Source organism: Hypanus sabinus (assembly GCF_030144855.1).
Source record: "Hypanus sabinus isolate sHypSab1 chromosome X2 unlocalized genomic scaffold, sHypSab1.hap1 SUPER_X2_unloc_7, whole genome shotgun sequence".
Lineage (NCBI taxonomy): Eukaryota > Metazoa > Chordata > Chondrichthyes > Myliobatiformes > Dasyatidae > Hypanus > Hypanus sabinus.
Window position 1 is genome coordinate 476465 of NW_026779007.1, and position 25033 is coordinate 501497.

General features: G+C 46.7%; 2 protein-coding genes across 11 annotated transcripts in view; one reads left to right on the forward strand and one right to left on the reverse strand.

The window, feature by feature from the left end:
* Positions 1–5597, forward strand: part of LOC132385962 (gastrula zinc finger protein XlCGF8.2DB-like) — a 140141-nt gene extending 134544 nt beyond the window's left edge. For all 3 annotated transcript variants that reach the window (XM_059958197.1, XM_059958196.1, XM_059958195.1), the window contains one exon: positions 1616–5597. In XM_059958197.1, coding sequence (XP_059814180.1) covers positions 2506–3399 — 894 coding nt within the window. In that variant the 5' untranslated portion in view covers positions 1616–2505 and the 3' untranslated portion in view covers positions 3400–5597. The remainder of the gene's footprint in view (positions 1–1615) is intronic.
* LOC132385963 (zinc finger protein 850-like) overlaps positions 1–25033 on the reverse strand; it is a 48090-nt gene that overhangs the window by 17309 nt on the left and 5748 nt on the right. Inside the window, exons 1-3 of one of the 8 annotated variants that reach the window (XR_009509357.1) lie at positions 17170–17457; positions 16368–16462; positions 12742–14784 (exon numbers count right to left, since the gene is read on the reverse strand). Coding sequence is in view for 1 of the 8 variants with exons in the window: in XM_059958198.1 (XP_059814181.1) it covers positions 22134–23284 (1151 nt within the window). In the remaining 7 variants the exon portion in view is untranslated. Of the gene's footprint in view, positions 1–11981; positions 16463–17169; positions 17458–19716; positions 21511–22133; positions 23678–25033 lie in introns of those variants that run through there. The other 7 variants (XR_009509355.1, XR_009509356.1, XR_009509360.1 and 4 more) reach the window with 7 other exon arrangements.

A 25033-nucleotide genomic window follows, 5' to 3' on the forward strand; every position in this document is an offset into this window, starting at 1 on the left:
CGATGACAGGTGACTTGTAGCTTTCACATCACAAAAGTGCCACACTCCAATGAGAGTAACTACTGCCCACACCTTCATAGTCATTGGCATCGCCATCGATGGGTTCATCACTGTCACTCAGCTGGGGGGAGGGGATCCCAGTAATTAGAAAATCTCCAGGATCAGACATGTAGTAACAAGTTCACTTTGTCGTGTTGTGGAACATGAACTTGAAATAATACCAAAGGACAGAGACAGACTGAGCCAAGTCATAGGTTGATTGAAGGCAGAAGTAGAGCCCTTTCTCATACAGACAGGAATACAATCAGAGATTTTGTTGGTCAGTCAAGATACTTGATCCATGCCTTGTTAGAAGATGGGGAGTTCACATAGAAACACAGAAACATAAGTCTGCAATTCATTACAGGCCCTTCGGATGACAACCTCATGCCGACAATATAACCAACATCTAGAATCTGCCTAGAGTTTCACTACCAAATATCCCTCTATTATTCCCAGCTCCACGTACCGACTGAACAGTCTCTGAAAAGACCCTTATTGTATCCACCTTTTCCACCGTCGCTGGCAGTGCATTCCATGTACCTGACACTCTCTGTGTGAAAAGAGAGTGAAAAAAAAGCTTACCTCTGGTATCCCCCTTGTACCTACTTCCAAGCACCTTAAAACTATGCCCCCTCATGTTGGCTCGTTCAGCCCTGGGGAGAAACCTCTGGCTATCCACACGATCAATGCCTCTCATCATCTTATACAACTCTCTCAGGTCCCCTCTCATCTTCCATCGCTCCAAAGTTTACTCAGCCTACTCCTGTAAGGCATGCTCTCCAATTCAAGCAACATCCTTGTCAAACTCCTCTGCACCCTATTTAGAGTGTTTTTTCCTGTAGTGAGGTAATCAGAATTGAACACAGTGCTAAAAGTAGGGCCTAACGAAGGCCTTTTATATCTGTAGTAGTACCTCACCACTTTTGAATTCAGTCCCATGGCTGATGAAGGCCTTCTTAAAAACATTGTCCAGCTGCGTAGCAGCTTTGCATGAACTATTGACACAGATCCCACGATCTAGCTGCTCCTCGAAACTGCCAAGAGTCCTATCATTAATATTGTATTCTGTCTTCAAATTGGACCTACCGAAATGAACCACCAGGTTGAACAGTCACCTGTGGTATATCTCAACATGAGATGAACTGGGTGATATTCTGATGCCAGAGCTCACATTGAGAGATGATCTTATAGAAACATGCAAAATTATGATTCAGATAGTTAAGGTAGAGTTAGAAAAGTTGTTTCCACTGGTAGTTGAGAGTAGAACTAGAGGACATCACTTTAACTTTCGGGGCATTTGGGATGGAGATGAAGATTTCCCCCAAGAGTTGGGAATCTATAGATTTCTCCGCCCAATGAAGCAGTGGAGGCTACCTCAGTAAATGCATTTGAGACGAGGTTGGATAGATGTTTGCAAAGAAGGGGAATGAAGGGCGATGGGGAAAAGGCAGGTTGGTGGAGACGGGCCAGATGATGTTCTCCTGCTCCTTTTTCTTATGTTCTCACCACAGACCAAAATCTCACCTGAAAAACTGTCCTTCACCTATTGATGTCCTTTCAAATATTTTTACAGGTTTGAAATGGCAGAACACTTGTGCATGGGCTGTCTATTTACGGATATATAAGGATTGGCCAAATATTTTCTTTGCAAGACGGACACATCTATTGTCAATCCTTGGAGATGAAGAATTATCTCATCCCAGCTGGAAATGTGTTTTGTGTCTGAAATGAAGTTTTCTGTTGTAACTCAGTGTTATCCACAGGAACCGGGGTGCTGAGAACACACCAGCATTTGCTCACTGGAGATCAGTTCTTCAACCCATTGATTGTAGAAGGGATTCAAACATCTGACTGTCTGAATTGCCAGATGATTGATCGCAGTGAGATATCGTTCTCCTTCTCTCAGTGTGGGAAGGGATTCACTCACAGCCCACCCGCAGACACGCCAGTGAGTTCACAGTGGGGAGAGGCCATTCACCTGCTCTGTGTGTGGGAGGGGATTCACTCACAGCCTACCCACAGACACGCCAGTGAGTTCACAGTGGGGAGAGGCCATTCACCTGCTCTGTGTGAGGGAGGGGATTCACTCACAGCCTACCCACAGACACGCCAGTGAGTTCACAGTGGGGAGAGGCCATTCACCTGCTCTGTGTGAGGGAGGGGAACTACTCAGTCAACCAGCCTGAAGATACATCAGCAAGTTCACACCACAGTGAGATGCTCCACCTGTTCTGACAGCAGGAAGCAATTCATTCTGTCGTCGGTGCTAAATATACATCTGAAAATTCCCCAGTGAGAAGACAGTAACCTGTTTACATGGTGGGAAGGTATTCACACACTAAACCATGCCACAGTGACACCAGCAAGTTCATAACGGGGAGAGGCCAATCACCTGCTCTGTGTGCGAAAGGATTCACTGAATCATCTCAACTGAATGAACACCAGTGAGTTCACACTGAAAAGATGTTGTTCACCTGCTTAGACTGTGGGAAGGGATTCACTCGTTCATCCACACTACAGAGACACCAGCGAGTTCACACCGGGGAGAGGCCATTCACTTGCTCTGAATGTGGGAAGGGATTCAGTGACTCATCTAAACTTGTGAGACACTACCGAGTTCACACTGGGGAGAGGCCGTTCACTTGCTCTGAATGTGGGAAAGGATTTGCTCGGTCATCTCAACTGACTGAACATCAGCGAGTTCACACTGGGGAGAAACCGTTCAGCTGCTTTCAATGTGGCAAGGGGTTCACCCAGTCATCTCATCTGAAAGTACATCAGCGAATTCACACTGGGGAGAAACCGTTCAGCTGCACTGAATGTGGGAAGGGATTCACTGACTCATCCCACCTTGTGAAGCACTGCCGAATTCACACTGGGGAGAAACCGTTCAGCTGCACTGAATGTGGGAAGGGATTCGCTGATTCATACTCTCTTGTGAAGCACTGCCGTATTCACACTGGGGAGAAACCGTTCAGCTGCTCTGAATGTGGGAAGGGATTCGCTGATTCATACTCCCTTGTGAAGCACTGCCGAATTCACACTGGGGAGAAGCCATTCACATGCTCTGAATGTGGGAAGGGATTCACTGACTCATCCCACCTTGTGAAGCACTGCCGAATTCACACTGGGGAGAAGCCGTTCACGTGCTGTGAATGTGGGAAGGGGTTCACTGCATCATCCAACCTGGTGAGGCATAGCCGAATTCACACTGGGGAGAAACCGTTCACCTGCTCAGATTGTGGAAAGGGATTCACTCGGTCATCAGGCTTGAAAGTCCATCAGCGAGTTCACACTGGGCGATGCCAGTCACCTGTTCTGATTGTGGGAATGAATTCGCTCAGACATCTCAACTGACTGAACATCAACTGCTCAGAGTGTGGGAAGGCATTCACACAGTTATCCACACTGCAGAGACAGTGGTGGGTTCACACTGTGGGGAGGGTGGTCACCTGCTCAGACTGTGGGAAGGCATTCACACACTGATCCACACTGCAGAGACAGTGGTGGGTTCACAATGTGGTGAGGGTATTCACCTGCTCAGACTGTGGGAAGGCATTCACACACTGATCCACACTGCAGAGACAGTGGTGGGTTCACACTGTGGTGAGGGTGGTCACCTGCTCTGACTGGGATGGGTTTCAATCAGTCATTCATCCTTGTGTCCCCGTACCGAGCTTTGACCCAACGTGAATTGGAGAGATCAGAAGCTTGAGAGGACGCAATTCACTCAGGTTCACCAATGGTGTATTAAAGGCAGTGGTTCAGGGCAGGTTATTTTTGAGCTTTCAACAGTGGCCACTCCACAGTCAGGATGGATTATCAAGGAAACCTTTATTAGCAGGAGCAAGTGGAGCGGTCACTGATGGAGTGGACAGAGTTGGAGCGGAGACTTTGAGGCTTTAATTCTTTAATTCAGTGGGGAGAGCAGTCAGTCAGAGAAGGCAAAATCATGATGGAGGTAGAATTATTTTTGCCCCTTTACATTTTCTTAGTTGAAACAGTGGAGATGACAGGCAGGGTGCTGGAAAGCTGCTTTGTGGGATGTGGGAAGGCCGGGGACCCTCCTGTGTCCCTGATAACTACACCTGTGAGAAGGGCATCCAGCTTCAGCTCCGAACAATCCACATTACGGAGTTGCAGCTGGAACTGGATGAACTCCAGATCATTCAGGAGGCTGAAGGGGTGATAGGTAGGACATTTGAGAGGTATTTGCACCCAAGGTGCACGGCACAGGGAACTGGGTGACAGTGAGGAAGAAACTAGACTCTCTGTTTCCCCCTGTGCCCATCCCTCTGAACAACACAGGTATCACTTTAGGTACAGTCGGGGATGGTGGGATGACCTGGCAAAGAAAAGTCACAGCAATAGGGTCTCTGGCACTGAGCATGGCTCTGAGACTGAGAAGGGAAGGGAGGAGAAGAGGCGAGCTGTGTTGATACGTGGCTTGTTAGCTCAGTGAACTGACAGGATGTACTGTAGGTGAGAATGAAATTCCAGGATGGTGTGTTCCCTCCTGCATGCTGGCATCTGGGTCATCTCAGGTTGAGTGCTCAGCATTCCTCAGGAGGGTGGACAGTGAAGGTCGTGGTCCATGTGGGTAACAATGATATGGTCTGGTAGAGTAACGAGGTTCTGTAAAGGGAGTTGAGGGAGTGAGTTGCTAATTGAAAGGGCAGCTCCTCCAGGCCAGTGATTTCAGGATTTCAGTGTGATGAGGCAGGGATCAGAAGATTATACAGTTTAACACGTTGCTAAAGAGTTGGTTCAGGAGGGAGGGGATAAGATTTTTGGATCATTTGAGCTTGTGAGGATTGCTGTGTACAGAGGAGTGTGAGTGTGTAGGTAGGGACAGCACATCACTAACGGAATGTGACTGGGCACACAGGTCTCTCTGTCTCTCACAAACACATCAGTGGAGTGGGAGGGAGGGGAGTGAGAAGGGGAAGGGGAATGAGGAGGATGGAGTTAGGACTCCTTCACAAAGTCTCACACTCACCCAACCCTCCCCCTCTGGAATTGGTCCCATTCCCTCCCCCAGGCTGGGGGTGAGCATTGAGTTACCTTGCCAACAAGAAAAGGAATTGTTCGATAACTTCTGCTTAACACGTTTTGATAACGAATTTACGTTGAACTTGAACATTGAAATGTACTGTTGGTAAAACATGTACTGATGGGAAATGGTCTCAGTGAAGGTCCGAGAGTGGAAAACGAACCGGTGTTCAGCCCCACTGCTCCGTGCCAGACAAGAGCCCCTAAATGAGTCTGTCCGAATGTCTTTTATTTCCCTTCTCAACCCCATTCCCTGCCCTCTCCCCATGACCTTTGATGCCTTTACTAATCAAGCACCGATCAACCTCTGCTTTAAATAATGACTTGGCATCTGTGCCGTCACTGGCAAAAAATTCCACAGGCCCCTCATCTACTTAAATGCATGCTGTCTGGTATCGGGTATTTTGACCCGAATATTTAAAATGGCAGCTATCTACTCTATCTATATCTCTTTTAATCTTATCAAGCCGTATCAGGTCACCCTGAGCCTCCTCCACGTCAGAGAAGCAGCCCAAGTTTGTCCGAGCTCTCCTTACACAGCAGCTCATGTCTCTAATCCAGACAACATCCTGGTGAACCTCTTCATTGCTGTCCTAAACCCAGCGGAGTAATGGGCTTTAAGTAAATAAATGGTGGGTTGTTGATTACTACGAGTGTCAAAGGTGACGGGGCAAAGGCAGCAGAATGGGGTTCAGAGGGATAATCCAACAGTCGTGATCGAATGGTGGAGAAGACTCAATGGACGGAATGAGTATTTCAGTTCCTATGACTTGTGGTATTGTGGTGAGATGGTGGAGCGGTGGGGAGTAAGGTGAGTGTCAAGTCAAACTTGAGTTTCTAGAAAGCATTGGGACCTAGAGGCAAAAGAAAATAATATTTATATGGTTAAAAGCAAGAACAAGAATTTACTGATAGACCAGACATAACCTACTGCCTGAAACAGTTTGTCGGACCCTGCATCATCACGCCGGCAGTCCGAGAGCAGCGTTGGAATCTGCGGTAAGATGCCGAACTTTAAATAACTGGAGACCGTTTCATGGAAAAGAGCACCGCTGTCACCGCGTTTGAGTTAACTCCGACACGGGGCCCACCGCGCGCAGGCGCTTCTTGGAGATGACGTGGGGCTTAAGAGCTCGCGAACCTTCGAGAGAGTTCGCCCGGTCGGAGGCCATAACGGTTCAGTAGAGAAACGGAGGTGCAGGTCCGAATTCGTCTACAAAATCCGAGAGGCAGCCAGTTTTTCACCTTAACCTTAACCTAATGACAACATGACATTTTTTATGACTTATGACTAAGAACTAACGGAACTTTAAAACTGCCGCAGTTGCGAACAATGAAAGGAAAAGTTGTTTGGTCATTGAGTGGAATCCGGTTAAAAACCTTTAGGTAGGCGCATTCAATCTCTTTCAAGTGGGGAGGCTGCACATGTTCAAACAACAGAACAAGAACTCCGACTTGACAGTGAAAAACTGGTTGACAGTGAAAAGGCAAACACGAGGAAATCTGCAGATGCTGGAAATTCAAGCAACACACACAGCGCTTCTCCTTATAGTTGCTGCCAGGCCTGCTGCGTTCCACCAGCGTTTTGTGTGTGTTGACAGTGAAAACACTGCTTTACAGTGAAAATGCTGCTTGACAGTGGGGGAAAAAAAAAACCTTAATGACCGGGAAACTGGAGGACCAGGAAACAGAAATCTGGGAGCCTTGAGCTGGAGTAGTAGCAGCAATAACTTGGAATCCTCAAAAAGGAAGAAAATCAAGTTAAGATAAAACAACATCAAAGCACCATTAAAAGTACTTGCCCTTTCACCTGTGAACAGCCTGCAGGCGGATTCAAACATGGCTGATCAGGCTATTGGGAAATCAATTGAACAACTCGAGGTAAATCGAACGACAGCAAAATGATTATTTTCTCGTCTGGCCAACAGTATTACCAGGGCCCATCAAAACATGTCTGAAGAGGATCTCGGAGTCAGTTTCAATAAACTCACAGCAGAAGCCGAGAAAGTCATGGAAGCCAATGATGATGTGGAGGCCGGATTCATTGTGGAACGGGAGGCGGAGCTGAACGCAGAGAAAGTAGCCGTGTTAACTGAACAGCAAAAAGCCGACCTGGCAAAGACGGCAAATGAGTGTGAGTTGAAACTGAAGGAGGACAGAAGCCTAATCCAGGAGACTCTTTGGACAACTTTGGAAATGTTGAACTGTTCACAGCATTACAAGCAGCGGAGGATGAATGTGAAAACGTCGCTGCTGTACAACCCGATGGCCACCAGGAGGCGTATGACTTCTTGCTTAACCACCTGCAAGGACTGGTACAGACAGCGAAGGAGGTGCATGGTCGGTGGAAATGCTGGATCCCGCCAGGTGATCGGAAGCACCTTCTGAATCGCCTAAAGTGGCTCGAACTCCACATCCCCAAGTTGGTTTCCAAGAAAGAAAGGAGAAAGGAGGATGCTGAAAGACTAACACCAACGGCGTTGGGCTTTTCCTCCAATTTTCTCACGCCAGCCATCAGACTGAAACCGACGGCCCTTCCCAAGTTTACTGGCAGAAAACGTGATTTTCACAGATGGAGAAAGGACTGGGAAGCACTCCAGAGGCAGGGAGAGCCGACCTGCTCAAGAGAGGTGATAGAGATTGAACTACCGGACAGTCTGGACCACAAAATCAGAAGAGACCTTCGCCTCACTACTTATCACACTGCAAATGACATTTTCCGTGTTCTAGAAAACCGCTATGGGAATCGAACGTGCACTGTTGTTGAAATAGTGGAAGAGTTACAGAAAATGCCAGAAATCAACAGCCACGGAAAATATTGGAATTAATTCAAACTGTGGAGAAGGCACTTCACGACTTGAGTGGCCTTGGAGACAGGGATGCTATCAAAAATCCGCTGGTGACAAGTTCAATTGAAAGTAAACTTACAGAAACTCTCAAAAAGGAATGGCTGGTCTATGTCGCTGACAGGGGAAATGCTGTGGCACCAGATAATCGGTTTGACAGTCTCTTGGAATTCCTCAAAGAGCAAGAGAGCGTATATGAGCAGCTGGAGTAACTGAGGGTTGAAGAGCCGAGTAGAAGAGGAACCAGGGCTGAGCCAAGACATGCCAGAGCCAAGTCTACCAAGTCAGGCGACGACCATGCAGGGTGTGTCGTCTGCGGTGATGGAAAGCACAAAAGGAAGCTCCACTTTTGCAAACGGTTTCGAGCTCCAAAGCTACCAGAGAAAGAGGCTGCTGTAAGAAAGGTGGGGGCAGTAAGAGGTGTCTCGAGGTCCATGATGACTGTTCATACTGCAAACCCACCTGTCCGTGTAAAGACCAAGACTGCAAGGATGAGCGTACTCCCGAGCATCTTTACTATCTGTGCCCCAATGCTGAAATAAAGAAAAACAGCGCAGGTCAGAAAAAGAGCAGATTCGGTCCAGAGGAAGATAAAGGCAGGAACAAATATAGAGAGGATCAAGAGGAGTTCTTCAGCAAACTTGCACCGGAATTGGCCAAACAGTGTTGCGATGTAAGAGATGCCAGTGAATATGATGCCGCTGCGGAAACCGCCAGCCGGGCGGCAAAAGAATGAATGACTCTTGCTGAAGAGAGGGAACCTGAAGTTGTAAGAAGAGGCCTCACCTATGTCACAGGTGACCGCCGCAGCAAGGAACCACATTGCCACGCCAGGTATCCTTTGTTAGAAGATCCAGCTTCCTTGCCAAACAATAAAAGAACAGTCGAGGCTACGTTTCTCCGGACGGAAAGGCAACTAGCCAAAGAACCGAGTGGAAAGCTGCGACACTGCTCAAGTGCGCGACATGGTTGGTCGAAGGGTTGAAATGAAATTGTCCGAGGACACGGTGTCAACTGGAACGGACCAGTTCCAGTCACCTTATTGCTCCGAACCCGCCCTCTGTCACGACCCCAGTGAGACTCGTCTGGAACAGCAGCCAAACGTTCAGAGGCGTGAGCTTGAACGACCTGCTAATGAAAGGTCCAGATGTCCTCAACCAGATTCGATCTGTCCGACTCGGATTTAGGGCTGGAATATACGCTGCTCTGGGTGAAATTAAAAAGATGTACAATTCGGTTTGGTTGGAAGACCGGGAAGTGCACCTGCATAGATTCCTCTGGCGAGACTCCGAGGACGAGGAGCTGGGAGATATGCAATCACAAGAGTGAGCATCTGAGACAAACCAGCAGGGGGCATTGCGCAGCTAGCAATGCGCGAAACTGCTAACCTCCCTACTTTCACCCACCTCAAGGAGGAGCGGCAGGTGCTCCAACACGACAGAATCGTCAATGACATTCTCACATCCCACAACAACCTTGGCCAGCTAAAATCCATGACGGCGAATGTGGAGCAGATCCCGAAGGCCGGAGGGTTGAAGCTCAAGCCTTGGGTCTTTTCTGGGCAAAGTGGGAGGAAAGAGTGCAATGACAAGCTGGGCCAAGGCAGGAACCATGGTCATGTCAAACTTGGAGGCGACGCTACGTTGTATAAAAACCAACAACCCATCTACCAGCAGTGACCACCTCGCGTGGGTTGAGTACGCCCACAACTCTCTGGTTAATGCTGCCTTCGGAAGATCTCCCTTCGCGTGCTCCTTTGGGAAACAACCCCCGCTGTTCCCCGAGCAAGATCGTGGTGCAGTCTGTTCCGGCCCATATCTATAGGTGCCGCGACTTTGGGAGGACACACGCACGACCCTGCTCAGATCAGCCGATCGCAAGAGGAGGATTGTCGATCGATACCGGACTCCTGCGCCTGAGTATCGACCTGGGCAGATGGTGTGGCTTTCATCCAAAGACATCCCTCTCAAAAACGAGGCTAAGAAACTCGCCCCTCGCTTCCTGGAACCTTTAGGAGTCTAAAGTATCATCAACCTCACAGCGGTCCTACTTAAACTACCAAGATCTATGCACCTTTCCCAGTTAAATCCACTTTCCGTCAGCCCCTTGTGTCCTCCGACTGAAACCCCTACACGATCCCGGATCATTGCCAACCATCCGGCGGCTACTAGATGTGAAACGTCGGGACAGGGGTCGACTGGGCCCAGTGTTCCTAGGTTGCCAGTTCCTTTATCCTGGACACTTCCCTCATCCAACACTTCCACCGGGACCATCAGGACAATCATGGAGGAACTTGCCTGGAGGCTTCCGTTGAGGGGAAGGGTACTGTCATTGTTCCTTCGGGTAATTCCCCATCTTGCTACTACCTCCTTAATTGGGCCTGATCGCTATGTATCCGTCTGGGGCGGCCAGAATGAGCATAACACTGATCACGGTCGATGCCCTCTGATCTTTTGTATGGAAGGTTTGAGCACATCCGGTGTGGTGTTCAGTAATAACCAAGATCGCCGTGTTGCTGGAACCAGACTCTATTGATAGGAAATCCATACACACCAGAACAAGTGGCCCCACTCTCTGCAAATGAGATAACGGAATGAGCCTTGTAGGCAGCGTCTTCCTCCGAACACATCGAATGCGCGGGTTACACAGTCTTTACGCAGTCACGGTTTACAGTACTCTTCGACCATAGTTTTCATTCGGGGTCAGTAGAAACGATCCAATCCCTAGATCTTTTCAACCCCCAATTAACCTGAATTATCATCAAATGACTTCAACACAATCCTCGATACTTCCCAGACTGAAGCAACTGGGAACGCGGAGAACTTTCTGGAGCAGACGTGACCCGGCACAGAATCTGGTTCCTCAACTGCCGTTTCGGCCAGTCTCTCCGCAGTAGAGATACGGCAGGGTGTTTCTTCATTTCAGCTTGGGCCATTTCCGCTTCCGCAGCCGCCGAGCAAACAGTGATTACACAAGGGTCATCTCGCTGAGCGGAGGTCACTCCCTCTGGAAGCAGCTCAGAGAACTGCTTTGCATCCAGAGTGGTCAGGCTTGTGGAATGGCGCAACCAGAAGTTCCCAAATGACCCACCGCTCAAACCAGCCCCGTGATGAATCCAGGCACGGGAACGCCCATCCACTCTCAGTCCATTTCCAGACCTTCATGCACACATGGGAGAAAACAACTGGATCAATGTTCCGGCCGCCCGGCCGGTACTTCAGGCTGAAATCATAGGCAGACAACGCGACGAACCAACGATGAACTTTGGCATCCAACTTTGCCAAGGTCAGGATGTAAGTCAATAGATCGGCTTCACAGACTGTCTCAATGTCAGAAACTCTAATTTTTGCGTGAAGCGCCCCCTTTCTGCCCGGGCGTCTCAGGAAACATCTCGCTGGCAGAGCCCCAGTTCAGGACGTGCATGTAAATGAATTTAGGGGTGTCGGTAGATTTGGTTGAGTAATAAATATAAAGGTTGTTTCCTGTACGTTGATAATGAATGTACACAGCTTTTTGAAGGTGGTGGAAGCTATTCTGAGAACTGCTTGAAACCATTCTGATGTGCGTGTCAGATTTTTAGCGGGTTTGTGGTGCCCTCTTGGTGATGTGCACATATTTGAGGGTGCGCACCCAAATGTTCGCAGATTTAGTGTGCGTTGTCGAACATGGGAACACACGCGGATTTAGTGATGTCCGCTTTCAAATATCGGGGTGCATACGTGGCAGCACGTGATGGTCTTGCACATCAAGATTTCCACACGGGTTTTGGACTGGGTTCGGAGTTTTTACGTCGAGGCAGATTTTCAATGCGACTCATTTTTTGTTCTGAGATAATCTCATGCACATATGGGGTTGTCAGCAGGTCTGTTGTGCGCACTGATTTGGAACGACAATCGTGGTCCTTGGTGGTGCGCATGCGTTTAGGGATGCACACAAATTCATGGCTGTCTTCCCGAACATGTGGGGGCGCACTTACCTGGGGACCAGATTTAGCGGTTTGTCGGCAACTATGGAGTGCACACGGCTTTGGGTGGGGGGATTTGGATTTGGGGGTGCACGCAGATTTAGGATTGTGCTGTCGGAGGTAGGACTGCACACAGATTTAAGGTTGCATCCAGATTTGGGGTTTCGGCCGATCGGAAGGTGCAAACAAACAACTGGTTGGCTGGGGACTTTTTTAATGTTGATACAGCCATTTTCTAAACTGTTTGAAATGATTCTTGCTCTGAGACAAGCTATTATGCATGTGAGGTGTTTGGGGTGCGCACTGATTTGGGGCTGGCACAGATTTTCATTGCTTTCGGGCTTTCTGGCGATGTTTACTGAGTTCGGTGTTCTCACAGATTTTTTGGAGACTGCGGATTTGGAGTTGTGACGGGTTTTAATTTCCGATACTTTTATAACCCCTGTGCTTTGTCCTTTCAACGGGTGCACATAGATTTTGTGGTGCTCTCTTATTTCTGTGTTGTCGAATATGGGATCAGCGAACGCCAGCGGATTTGGATTTACACAAGAATTGTGGGTTGCGTGCGAGTGCTTAATATCGAGTCAGCCGTTTTGTGTACTGTTTGAAAATTATGCTTTGGGATTAGATGAACTGCATGTGGAGCTTTCACCTGGTTGGTGTGCAAAATGATTATGGAGTGCGCTCCTGTTTCAGAATGTGCGCAGATTTGTGGGTGCACACGGATTTGGGTGTACACACTGATTTGCGGGTTGCTTGCGGATTTGGAGGGGCGCCCCGATTTGGGGTTGAACATGGATTTGGGGTGTACACAGATTACGGAATGCGTCGGCCAATATGGGATGCACAGTAATTTGCTGATGTAATTTGCCATATACGGGGTACACACCGGTTTGCGGATGTGAGCAATTGTGGTTCATTTGTCGAATATTGTGGTTCACTTGGAATGGGCGTCCATTCAGAATTGGGTGTGAATGAACGGGTTGACTATTTCGCTGCAAAAGCTGTTGAAGATTCAACTGTAGATTCAAACCTTCCACTTTGCAAATCAGAAGCTGGTTCAGAGTTTGCAGGGTTAAGAATTAGGGGCTTATGGTAAATCTAGTGGGATACTGGGCACAAGGGGAGCACCTTTAGAGAACACCTGTGTTCGGTTCATGGGAGAACCGGGTAAAAACAAGAAGGGAAGGAATTATATTGATACGACCTGAATTAGCCCGACTATAACGAATTATTCCTTATGTCGTGTTGGAAAACTCCATACTGGGTCATGTAGTTCTTGTCATTATGAAGCACTTGAACACACACTATTTCAGGGTGAAGGTGATCAGGTAGACAGAAATGAAATACAGATTTCATTACAATCGTTGGGGGCGGATATCTTTCATTTCAGTCGTGGGAATGAGTTTAATTTGATTCTCTCTATTGGGCTTCACGTGGGTACAATCTGTAGGATTTTTGGAGTGTAATTCAGTTTTCATTAGAACAAAGAAGCAGCAAGGGTTTTATTTCCCAATCCTCTACACCATATTCCAGTCCAGTTAGTGGCGGGAACGTGCATTAATTTGGAGTACCAACCACCATGTATCCAAAACCCGCCCTATTTATATGCACGTTAGCCAATCATTCAAGCGGAAGGCGGAAACTGGTGTGCTTGACATTTGATTATCCTACCAGCATCAGACTAGAACACCAGCTGTCTTGTGGGAAAGTCGGTCTGTGAGGTTGGTGGGTGGGAATAGGAGTAGATGGACATATTCCCAGACCAATGGATGGCTGGCATTTCAGAGTAGTTCGTTGACTGACATCTGGCGAGTCCAGGACAGTGCTTTGCCCCTCCCCAGAAACACACTATCCTAATGTCCCAGACCTACTGGTCAATGGGACAGTCGGCCCCGGAATAACAACTGCGAGATCAGGCGGTGAATGTGAGGAGTTGGCCTCCGGACTGGAGAAATTGTGGCTGCGTCCGGCTTGTGCTCAGGACGCAGCTTTATTAATGTAATGAACCACCGAGGTGACAGAATATTTCACCGACCTAATTATCTGTTCCCTGAATTTTGACTGAGTCACCGCGTAAATAAACGTGTTGGTGCAGCAGCTGAAATCACTCAGCAAAACCCCGACGTACATAAAGATCCATTCAGAATCATTGAAACTGAATCCTTTCCCTGAGACCTGATAATATATGAAATTTACAACCAGTGTCATCCACAGGAGGATGAAGCTGCCGGAGGGGGTGAAAAGTAAAATCACAGACCTCCTCCTGCTCTCCATCTCCGGGTCACTGCGGTTCTCCCCCTTGCCCTGTCCCTTCAGCCCCTTTCGGACCCGACTGGCCACTAAAATGTGTCTGTCAGAGCGTTGAGCAGCAGGATCCCAGCGAAAGGGAGGAACGGAGTTAAAACCGTATCGAACCAGTCATACCCTCCCCACCCGGGGTCAGTGAAATAACTGTCCATCACTTTACAGAACCACGGTACATTGTCGATGATCACCCTGGGTTGCCGTGTGTATCGGGGAACATTTTTCAGACAGAATAGTGCGCCGATTGTTGTTAGAACCACAGTTGCAGTTTTCCCGGTGCAATATTTTGTTTTCAGCTTCTGGCAGCAAATGGCGACAAACCGGTCAAAGGTGAAAGCGACGGTGAACCAGACAGAACAGTTTGTGGCTGTGCATCTCAGTACATCGATAACACTGCACACAGGGGTGATGTCCAGAAAACTCCACGGGAAGTAATAGGATTTGATTCGCCACAAAATGACCGCGGTGACAATGGTCAGTAGATCAGCCGCTGCCATGGCAACCAGGTAGCGAGTGGTGCAGGTAGAGAGGCCGCACTTTCCCGAGACAGGATCACAATCGCCACTACATTCACTGCGTGTGGGAAAGGGGGAGAAGAGGAGGGAGAGGGGGAGGGAGACAGGGAGAGGGGAGGTGGGAGGGCGAGGGAGCAGAGAGAGTGAGGGAGAGAGAGATAACAGACAGAGGCCATTACTGAACGCATTCCTCAAGGGATCGGGTTTCAGCTGAAGACCAGGAGTTGTGGAGTCAGTGCACGGCTGCTAACCTAACATGGGACACTGGTCACACTGTCTCTGACCTGCCTTCTTCAGTGTGGAGATAAGACAATTGTGGACAATCGTCGGCGATAAAAGCGATCTGCATGAACAACATAGGTCGGTGCTGATCACGATTCCTGTCCCTGACCTGGCCGGTTTCACTGATTTAATCGTGACTGACCTGGCCCCTGGAAACTCGTAAATGATGGGGCCGATAAGGCATGCAGAGGAGAGGAACACACACAAAACACTGGAGGGACTCAGCAGGTCAGGCAACATTCTGTACATGGAATTGAACAAACTTTGGTATTGGGCCGAGACTTTTCTCCAGGACGAAGAGTTGTCCTGGAGAAAATTTACGACGCGTCTCAGAGGGAAAGCAGGAACAACTGAGCAACCTGAGGCTGAGCGGCTCCGTTAATGGATTAATTCCACAGCGCAGTTCAATTCGATAACTCTCGTCAGCAGATCCGTTGACACTGGTTCAGATGATCAGACCCAATTATTGACCGACAGGCAGTGGGATCCGACTGTGACAGACTCCACAGGGAGACATGAAACACAGGACCAGGGGTTCTCTCTGATCGATAACTCAGAAACAGTGAACTTTACAATGTAAACCCATTCCAGTCACACCTTGCGGGAGAGCTGCCTGTCCCCACACTGGGACAACTCCGGACAAGGTGTCATTGAAGGCAAGAACAACGTTCGAGTCGATCACGTGAGTTTGATGAGAGACAGGAGTTTAGCTCCGCTTGTCATTAAATATGAAAATTCAGAGTGTTGAACTGACAGGATCAATATCTCTGACGGATATTTCTACAATGATCATCAAGTTAGAAGCTCGTCAAATGATCATAAACAGATTCACATGGTTAACACACAGAAATACCAAACAAGAATTGCTCTGCTCACTTACCAGGAACTCCAATGACGGCGATGAACACGTACAGTATTTTCTCCACACTTCTGTACCTATTGAACAATGCAGGCATTTTCTCTGTCCAGTGATCTGTCCCCACTGTGCTACAGGCGATCTCTTGGAATGAAATGTAAAGGCAGCCCAAGCCTACGGTTTTTAATACCATTTAGCGACTCCAGAGGGACACATTTTAACAGATTTAAAAATAGCTGTTTTAAAATTATTTACAAACCAATTACGTCAGGCAGATGCAATCCCCGTGGTGACAGATTGCGATTAAATAATGAACGAGTGCAATGTGTGGACTGTTTATGTGAATTAGTTTGTCCCAACAAAGGTGACTGAACCTTCAGTGGTTTCTTATCAATTCAATATTCTCCCACTCTAAGTATGTACTTCAATGGAGCCATTTGAGAAACATAATACTGAAGTAAATTATGTCATTGTAGCCTGTAAAATTGTATTGCATCACCTACTGTTATCATTCTCCTCGAGAGTATGAACTCTTGGATTAGTTTGTGTTTGGGGGACTCTAACCAAGTTGTCAAAAGTCTTGAAAATCTTTTCTGTTCTATAAAAGAAAAAATATCTGGTTAGTTAAGCAATTTTTAGGACTGCTCTCAAATTATTCCAGTCTTAACAAAATTGTTAATTTCAAATTCCCAAACTTAACGGTACACCAATGAGTAATATTCTCCTGAAATGTAGGCAGCTATATCCGAATACAGATGCACGGATTTCCATCTGCTCAACCAGGATTTCACATTGCCAGTGTGGAATTCGGGTGACCTTAATATCAATTACATGGAAAACAAATAAGGAAACACAACGAAACACGCACACGCACACACACACACACACACACACTCTCTCTCTCTCTCTCTCTCTCACACACACACACACACAAGACAGTACAAAAATCAATGTTTGTATCATTCTTTCATTCCTTCATTTCATTATATTTATTATCAGAATATGTATGCAGTACACAATCCTGTGATTCTTCTTCACCATATAGCCTCGAAACCAAGAAAAAAACATCACCAACTCCTCTTCCGCACGAAATGCAGAAAAACAAATAAAAACGCAACAGAAACATTGTCCCCAATCCCACAGCTGTTTCGTTCCACAGAATAATTGCAAAACTTAAAATAAACAGTGCACTTTCACACATTACAAAGAAACGTGGGGGTGGGGGTGGATACAGCTGCGTGGGACACTGACACAAAAATGCATTTTCAACACAAAAGTGAATTCAGGTCATAATAACATATTTACTTTGATCATCTTATTTTTTGTCCTTCGAAGCCAAAGTCACACGCCTCCTTCCACGTCCTTAGTTAGCATACAGCAAAGCAATCTGGGATAATGTAGGGTCTATTGAGCACATTACAAGATTAAATACATTAAAAAATCTCCAAGTTTCGAATGTATATCAACGGTACTCCCACACGTGAGTGTCACGTAAATTCATTCATAATAACTGCATCTTCTGTTTCCCAATGTGTTGCATTGAATGTAGCCATGTTTAGGGTGGTTCGAGACTCTCCCGCATTATGAACCATATATATATTTATATATATATATATTTATATATATATATATATATATACACTACTATTTCTACTTCTACTGGAAGCTCATTCCACACAGTTACCACTCTCTGAGTAAAGAAATACCCCCTAGTGTTACCCTTAAACTTTTGTCCCCTAACTCTCAAATCATGTTCTCTTGTTTTAATCTCCCCTACTCTAAGTGGAAAAAGCCTATCCTCGTCAACTCTATCTATCCCCCTCATAATTTTAAATACCTCTATCAAGTCCCGACTCAAACCTTTATGCTCCAAAGAATAAAGACGTAATTTGTTCAACCTTTCCGTGTAAATTAGGTGCCGAAACCCAGGTAACATTCTAGTAAATATTCTCTGTTCTCTGCCTATTTTGTTGATATCTTTCCTATAATTCGGTGAGCAGAACTGTACACAATACTCCAAATTCGGCCTTACTAATGCATTGCACAATTTTAACATTACTCAATGCTCTGATTTATAAAGGCTAGCATACCAAAAGATTTCTTCACCACCCTATCCACTTGAGACTCCACCTTCAGCGAACTCTGCACCATTATTCCTTGGTTCTACTGCATTCCTCAATGTCCAGCCATTTATCATTTATGTCCTATTTGGATTATTCCTACCAGAATGTAGGACCTCACACTTATCAGCATTAAACTCAGCCCACTCTTCTAACTTTCTGTAAACTTTGAAACAAGCTTTCCACAACGCCATCTACCTTAGTATCATCTGCAAGAAATTTTATGGGGCGGATTCCTACTTTAGTTTCAACAAGGGGTCCAGCTGCACCATCCGACCATGTGGTGAACGCACATGTATCTTGGAGACCCCCTGGGTAACTCTGGATTCAAGTCGTGGCTTATCATCAGCACCATGGGCATTATATTATAGGTAACACAGTTGACCTTCTTGGGGCAATAGGCCATCGTTACATGCTGACAAGTCCCAACCCACCTGGGTTGTGGGCAATCAATGCCAAAATAAACTTCGTATCCAGTATTGCATCATTACTTTGTGGATCCAGTATTCATAACAGGGGGAACATAGATATTCCAACCACGTCGTTGACTACCCAGCCATTAGGTGGCGTTGTGGAGTTTGTACTGATCGGCCGCACCCACCCCCGTCTCCCTTCATTCTGCCACTGCAAACTTTGTTCTGTGATAGGGTCGTTTTAGAACCCTGTTTCCCCTTATCCTCCTCAGTACCTTTCTCCCTCACTCCCTTTCCCTCATTCGCATCATCCTTCTGAGAGCCCATGCTTCAGCATGTGTGGGGTTTGAATGGAGCAATCATTTCACACACCCTTCTGCTCTCCTCGGTACTGTGCGATACCAAGTTCCTCGGCCAGTTCCTACTCTGTCACGGAGTCAAATTCTGCGTATCCAAAGTAGGACCCAAAATACTCGAGAAAACCGGCCACAACCTCGTAACAAATAAAGAAGGTTCCTCCCTTTCCACTGTCTGCAGTTATGCAAAACCTCCACTGTCACCTCTATTAGTCCAGCAGCTTCTAATGGTGCCTTCTGAAAATCACCCCGTGTCCCCTGGGAGGGTGCCTGTTCCTCAGGCAGGGCTAAAGGGAAAGCTGAAGTTAGACAGTGAAGGGTTAGCTTCCCCTCCTCCGTTTCATATAGACCGTGAGTTATCCTATCTGCTGAATGCACCGGGAAAATTTCCGAGAATCATCTCTCATTCACAGCTCAAGCACTCAATTGGGCCACGTCAAAGGGGACAGAATAACATGTCACAAACGCCCTACACCCCCGACTCTGGTGTGTCCTGCAGTCCCTCCATTACTACAGGCGCCACTGGGGCACTGGGTGTTGAAGCTTCCACCCACTCTCGGAAAAACCTGCTGGGAGGCGGGCCACTTCCCCAATAATCCTGGCTCTGACACTGTTAGTCCCGGAGTGCAGGGACAAAGGATGGCAGACGTGGCTGTTCCTCATGGAGATCGACTGTAGTGGGTTCCCGGCACGGCCAGCATGGAGGTAGCTGTCTGTGCTGGGCCTTGATGAAAAGAGCAAGAAGCAAGCAGCTGGCAGGATGGGGGAGGGAGCAGAAAGAGCCCCTTACTGGGTATGGAGCTGGAGAGAGGGGTTGAGCTCGAGGTCAGGAACAGTTGGGCAGTGACTTGGCCCTCACTCCTGATCCACCAACTGGAAAGAGTAGTGGTTAACGGTTGAAACACTCTATGAAATTTGGACACGACCTGACCATATCTGACCCCGGACAAAGGCTACGATTACCTCATCAGGTGACTGGTGACCGGTGTGTGATACAAGCGTCTCTTCATACGTTAAATCACCCCAATCTGCATCACCATCATCGTCCGTCCTCGCACATATCACTCCTCTCCGAGCTGAGAGTTCACTTTGCAGATTTTCCATCTGTTTTAAACACTTGTGATCAGCGCAGCCTTTCTTCTCAGCTGCCAATTTCTTCATGACATTCGTAACAGCCGTAAATCCCGACCCTGACTTTTCCTTTCTCTAATTCTGTATCCGCCTGTTTATCCTCCTCTTCTGTTTTCTCATTTTCTCTTGTTAACGCTTTCACACTGAGCCTGAAACTGACTCATGTGGATCAAATTCACCTGATCCTGCTCCGTCACAATTTCTAACTCTTCCCTACACTTACACAATTTCTCTGCCAATTTCAGTTTTTTCTCTCTTCACTTCAATTAGATCATCCAACAAACATCACATTACAACATTTTTAATCCCTGGTAATTTCTTTAACTTATTTTCACGAACTATTTTCCACAATTCTTCCTCCACAGTCCCGGAACCTTGGCTGTCAAACTTTTCTAACCACGCCTCATAATTTGACCATTTCCTTAATAATTAACGATGAAAGTAATCTCTGAAATCCTCTGAATCCCTGGTTTCTTCCTCCTGTCCTTTCCCTTTCACAGTTTAATATCCTAATCTACTGTGTGGGTCAACTCGACACCAGGGTCCCAGACCACTTTTCCTTCTTTTCGAGTGCACCCAGGGCGCGAAAATATGTTCACCGTTCATCAACTGAGATCAGTTTGGAACCTCATCAGGAAACTCGTAATTGTTACAGCTCTCTCTTTAATTTTCCTGCACAAACAACAAAGTAACAATGAAAACCCCAGGCTAACAACTGAAACATGAATTCCACTGCTGCCTCTGTATTAATAAACACCCTGACCACTTCTCAAATTCACAACACTGAAACAGGGGATCCCACTGTATCCAAATGATCGATCATTTCTTCTCCTATCCCTTCCATGGGGGTTCTTCCTTGTGATAGTTAGTCTCCGGAGTTATCACACCTTTGCATTTGAAACTCTTTACTTGTTTTGAAACAAGCATGATTTGAAACATTTGACACAACTCTTATCAGTTCAGAGGACGCATCTCATTCTTGTTGGCTGAGGTCCATCAGGCTGATGACTAACAGATTTCCATTGGATGTAGTCCAAGGGCTACACAACATCATGTCAAAGGTAATTTCTTTTGTTCTCCTCCACTATGGTTCCAAACAGACAAACTGTGTCGCTCAGACTCTCAGCAGAAATATCGAGATTCCTTCTGCAGAACTGCCACTGTACGTAATACACACCTTATCTCAGAGAGACTTCAGGTTCAGAGATAACGAGATTACTTCTGCAAACCTGACAGTGTACGTAATACACAGATTATGTGAGAGTGATTTCAGGCTTACAATGGGAATACCAGTAACTTCTTGTGTTCAGTTGATCTGATCAGGTTATCCCACAGCAATCAGTGCACAAAATGGGGGTGACAGAACAGCTTCACAAAATGGCAGCCTCTATTCCTTCGACCTCATGGCAAAAACACAGGTAATTGAACACTCTACTTCCACTGTCATTGCCCCATTCCCGTTCGATGTTTTCTTGCGTATGTTAATTCATTCAGACAGTGGTGTATTTTGGTGCAGAGCAGTCAGGATGGGATGCTCCTCCAGTCAGATGTGGGAACTCTGGACATCCGACAGTTTGCCGATGACTATTTGCAGGAAGTGCACCCAATCACATCGCCGGACTGACTGGTTCAGGGAGTTGGATGTACTCAGGATCATTCGGGAGCCTGAAGATACTGTCAATGAAACATCTGAAGAGGTGGCCACACCCAGAGTACAAGCTTCGGACAGGAGAAGCGTGACCACCAGCAGAGTAAGGGTCATTAGGAAGACAGTGCAGGGCTGTCCTGTGGGCATTCTCCACAGCAGAACACCTTGTTGGATACTGCTCAGTGGGTGGGGAGTTGTTCCATTGGGGCATGGAAGCAACAGAAAGGCCAGCAGCACTGTCCACTCTGAAGCTTAACAGGGAAGTGTAAATTTAGCCCTTGTGGCAGTTATAAGAGATGATATTCTGGGGAGAGAAAGGAGATTCTGTAGGTGTGGACAGGATTTAAATTAGAACTGATTTCTGCGTCACAGATCCAAACCATTAAATTCCAGTCCCATTAAACGTGAACATTCGCTGAGGAATAACTCCCACGCCCAGTGACCAGAGTGCGGAACTGGGTTTGATAAACAGCAGCAGTAATTGCCGAGTTCGGCACCAACAGTCACTTTTGAACTTGATTCAGCAACTGTGATGGTGAAATATCCAGCCTGTAGCCTGTCGCCTGTTTAAACAGTTTCCCCAGTGTGAACTCGGTAGTGCGTCACAAGGTGGGATGACTGAGAGAATCTCTTCCCACATTGGGAGCAGGAAAATGGCCTCTCTCCAGTGTGGACTCGTCGGTGTGTCTGTAAGTCGGATGACTGACTGAATCTCTTTCCACAATCAGAACAGGCGTACGGTCTCTCCCCAGTGTGAATACGCTGATGTATCATCAGTTGAGATGACTGGATAAATCCCCTTCCACAGTCTGAGCAGGTGAATGGTCTCTCCCCAGTGTGGACTCGTTGATGCACCTTCAGTTGATATGACCGAATAAACCCTTTCCCACAGTCTGAGCAGATGAACAGCCTCTCCCCAGTGTGAATTCGCTGATGTGTCTTCAGTTCAACTGACCGAGTAAATGCCTTCCCACAGTCTGAGCAGGTGAACGGCCTCTCTCCAGTGTGGACTCGCTGGTGCACCTGCAGGTCAGATAAATGAATAAATCTCTTCCCACATTCAGAGCAGGAAAATGGCCTCTCCCCAGTGTGAATCCGCTGATGTACCATCACTTGAGATGACCGAGTAAATGCCTTCCCACAGTCTGAACAGGTGAACGGCCTCTCTCCAGTATGAACTCGCTGGTGAGCCTGTAGCCTGGATGAGTCAGTGAATTTCTTCCCACAGTCTGAGCAGGTGAACGGCCTCTCCCCAGTGTGAATTCTCTGATGCACCTTCAGTACAGATGAATGAGTGAATCCTTTCCCACAGTCTGAGCAGGTGAATGGCCTCTCTGCGGTGTGAATTCGCTGATGTTCCTTCAGTACAGAAGACTGAGTGAATCCTTTCCCACAGACTGAGCAGGTGAACGGTCTCTCCCCAGTGTGAGTTCGCTGATGTACCTTCAGTTGAGATGACCGAATAAACCCTTTCCCACAGTCTGAACAGGTGAATGGCCTCTCTCCAGTGTGAGTTCGCTGATGTATCTTCAGTTCAGATGACCAAGTGAATCCCTTCCCACAGTCTGAGCAGGCGAATGGCTTCTCCCCAGTGTGAAGTGACTGGTGTCTCCGCAGTTGCGATGACTGAGTGAATCCCTTCCCACAGTCTGAGCAGGTGAATGGCTTCTCACCAGTGTGAACTCGCTGGTGTGTCAGTAGGCAGGATGACCGAGTGAATCCCTTCCCACAATCAGCGCAGGTGAAAGACATCTTATCAGTGTGAACTCGCTGTTGTGCATGCAGGTGAGATGAGTGAGTGAAGAGTGAATCCCTTCCCACAGTTCTTTGTCAATTCATAAGTCAAATATCAGATGTAGTAAACCCCTTGCACAATCAAAGTAGTTGAAGAACTGATCTCCAGTGAACAAATGCTGGTGTGTTCTCAGTTCCCCGGTTCCAGTGGATTTCAGTGAGTTACAACAGAAAACTTAATTTCAGACACAAAGCACTTTTCCAGCTGTGATGACAAAATTCTTCATCTCCAAGGATCAACAGTGATACATTGTTAAATATCTAGTAACTCCTTAAATATCTGGGCAGAGACAGCAAACTGACATGTTGTTCTGTTTAAAATTCCCGTACACAATTTTTGTCATTTCTAACCTGTAAAAAAGATTTACAAAAGACATCAATGAATGAAAATCATCATTCAGAGAAGTGTATGGTCATCCACTTTGTTAGAGGCAATGAGAGTGCAGACTGTTTTCTCAATAGAGAGGAAATAATGTTGAAGAGTAGGAGAATATAAAAGCAAGGATGTATTGTTGAGTATTTATAAAATGTGGCCTCACTTGGACTGTTGAGAGCAGATTCAGGCCCCTTAAGTAGAACAGATGTACTTACATTGCAGAGCGTTCAAAGGAAATTTACAAAAATATTTCAGGACTTATAAGGTTTGTCAGATGAAGAACATTTGATGGCTCAGGGCCTCTACTCACTGGAGTTCAGAAAAATGAAGGGGCCCTCATTGAAATCTATCGAACATTGAAAAATCTCGATAGAGTGGATATGGAGAGTATGTTGACAAGAGTGGGGGAGTCCAAAACCAGAGGACACAGCATCAAAATCGAGCTTTGTTCTTTCAGAATGGAGGTGAGGAGGAATTTCTTTAACCGGAGCGTGGTGACTCTGGGGGATTTGCTGCTATGAGTTGCTCTGGAGTCCAAGTAATTGGGTCTATTTTCGGGAAGAGGGTGATGGATTCTTGATTAGTCAGGGCAGGAAGGGATATGGGGAGAAGGCAGGAGAGTGCGGCTGAGATGGAAATGGATTAGCTTCAATATAATTATGGAGAAAGACAGGACTGGACCTAGAGTTGAGATTTTTGATTGGAGAAAGGCTAACTTTGAGGGGATGCAAAGGGATTTAGAGAGAGTGGATTGAGTCAAGTTGTTTTATGGGAAGGATGTAATAGAGAAATGGAGGTCATTTAAGGGTGAAATTATGAGGGTACAGAATCTTTATGTTCCTGTTAGGGTGAAAGGAAAGGTTAAAGGTTTGAGAGCACCATGGTTTTCAAAGGATATTAGAAATTTGGTTCAGAAAAAGAGGGATGTCTACAATAGATATAGGCAGCATGGAGTAAAGGAATTGCTCGATGAATATAAAGAGTGTAAAAGGAATCTTAAGAGATTAGAAAAGCTAAAAGAAGATACGAGGTTGGTTTGGCAAATAGGGTGAAAGTAAATCCGAAATGTTTCTACAGTTATATTAAAAGCAAGAGGATAGTGAGGGATAAAATTGGTCCCTTAGAGAATCAGAGTGGTCAGCTATGTGTGGAACCGAAGGAGATGGGAGAGATTTTGAATGATTTCTTCTCTTCGGTATTCACTAAGGAGAAGGATATTGAATTGTCTAAGGTGTGGGAAACAAGTAAGGAAGTTATGGAACCAATGACAATTAAAGAGGTGGAGGTACTGGCGCTTTTGAGAAATTTAAAAGTGGATAAATCTCCTGGAC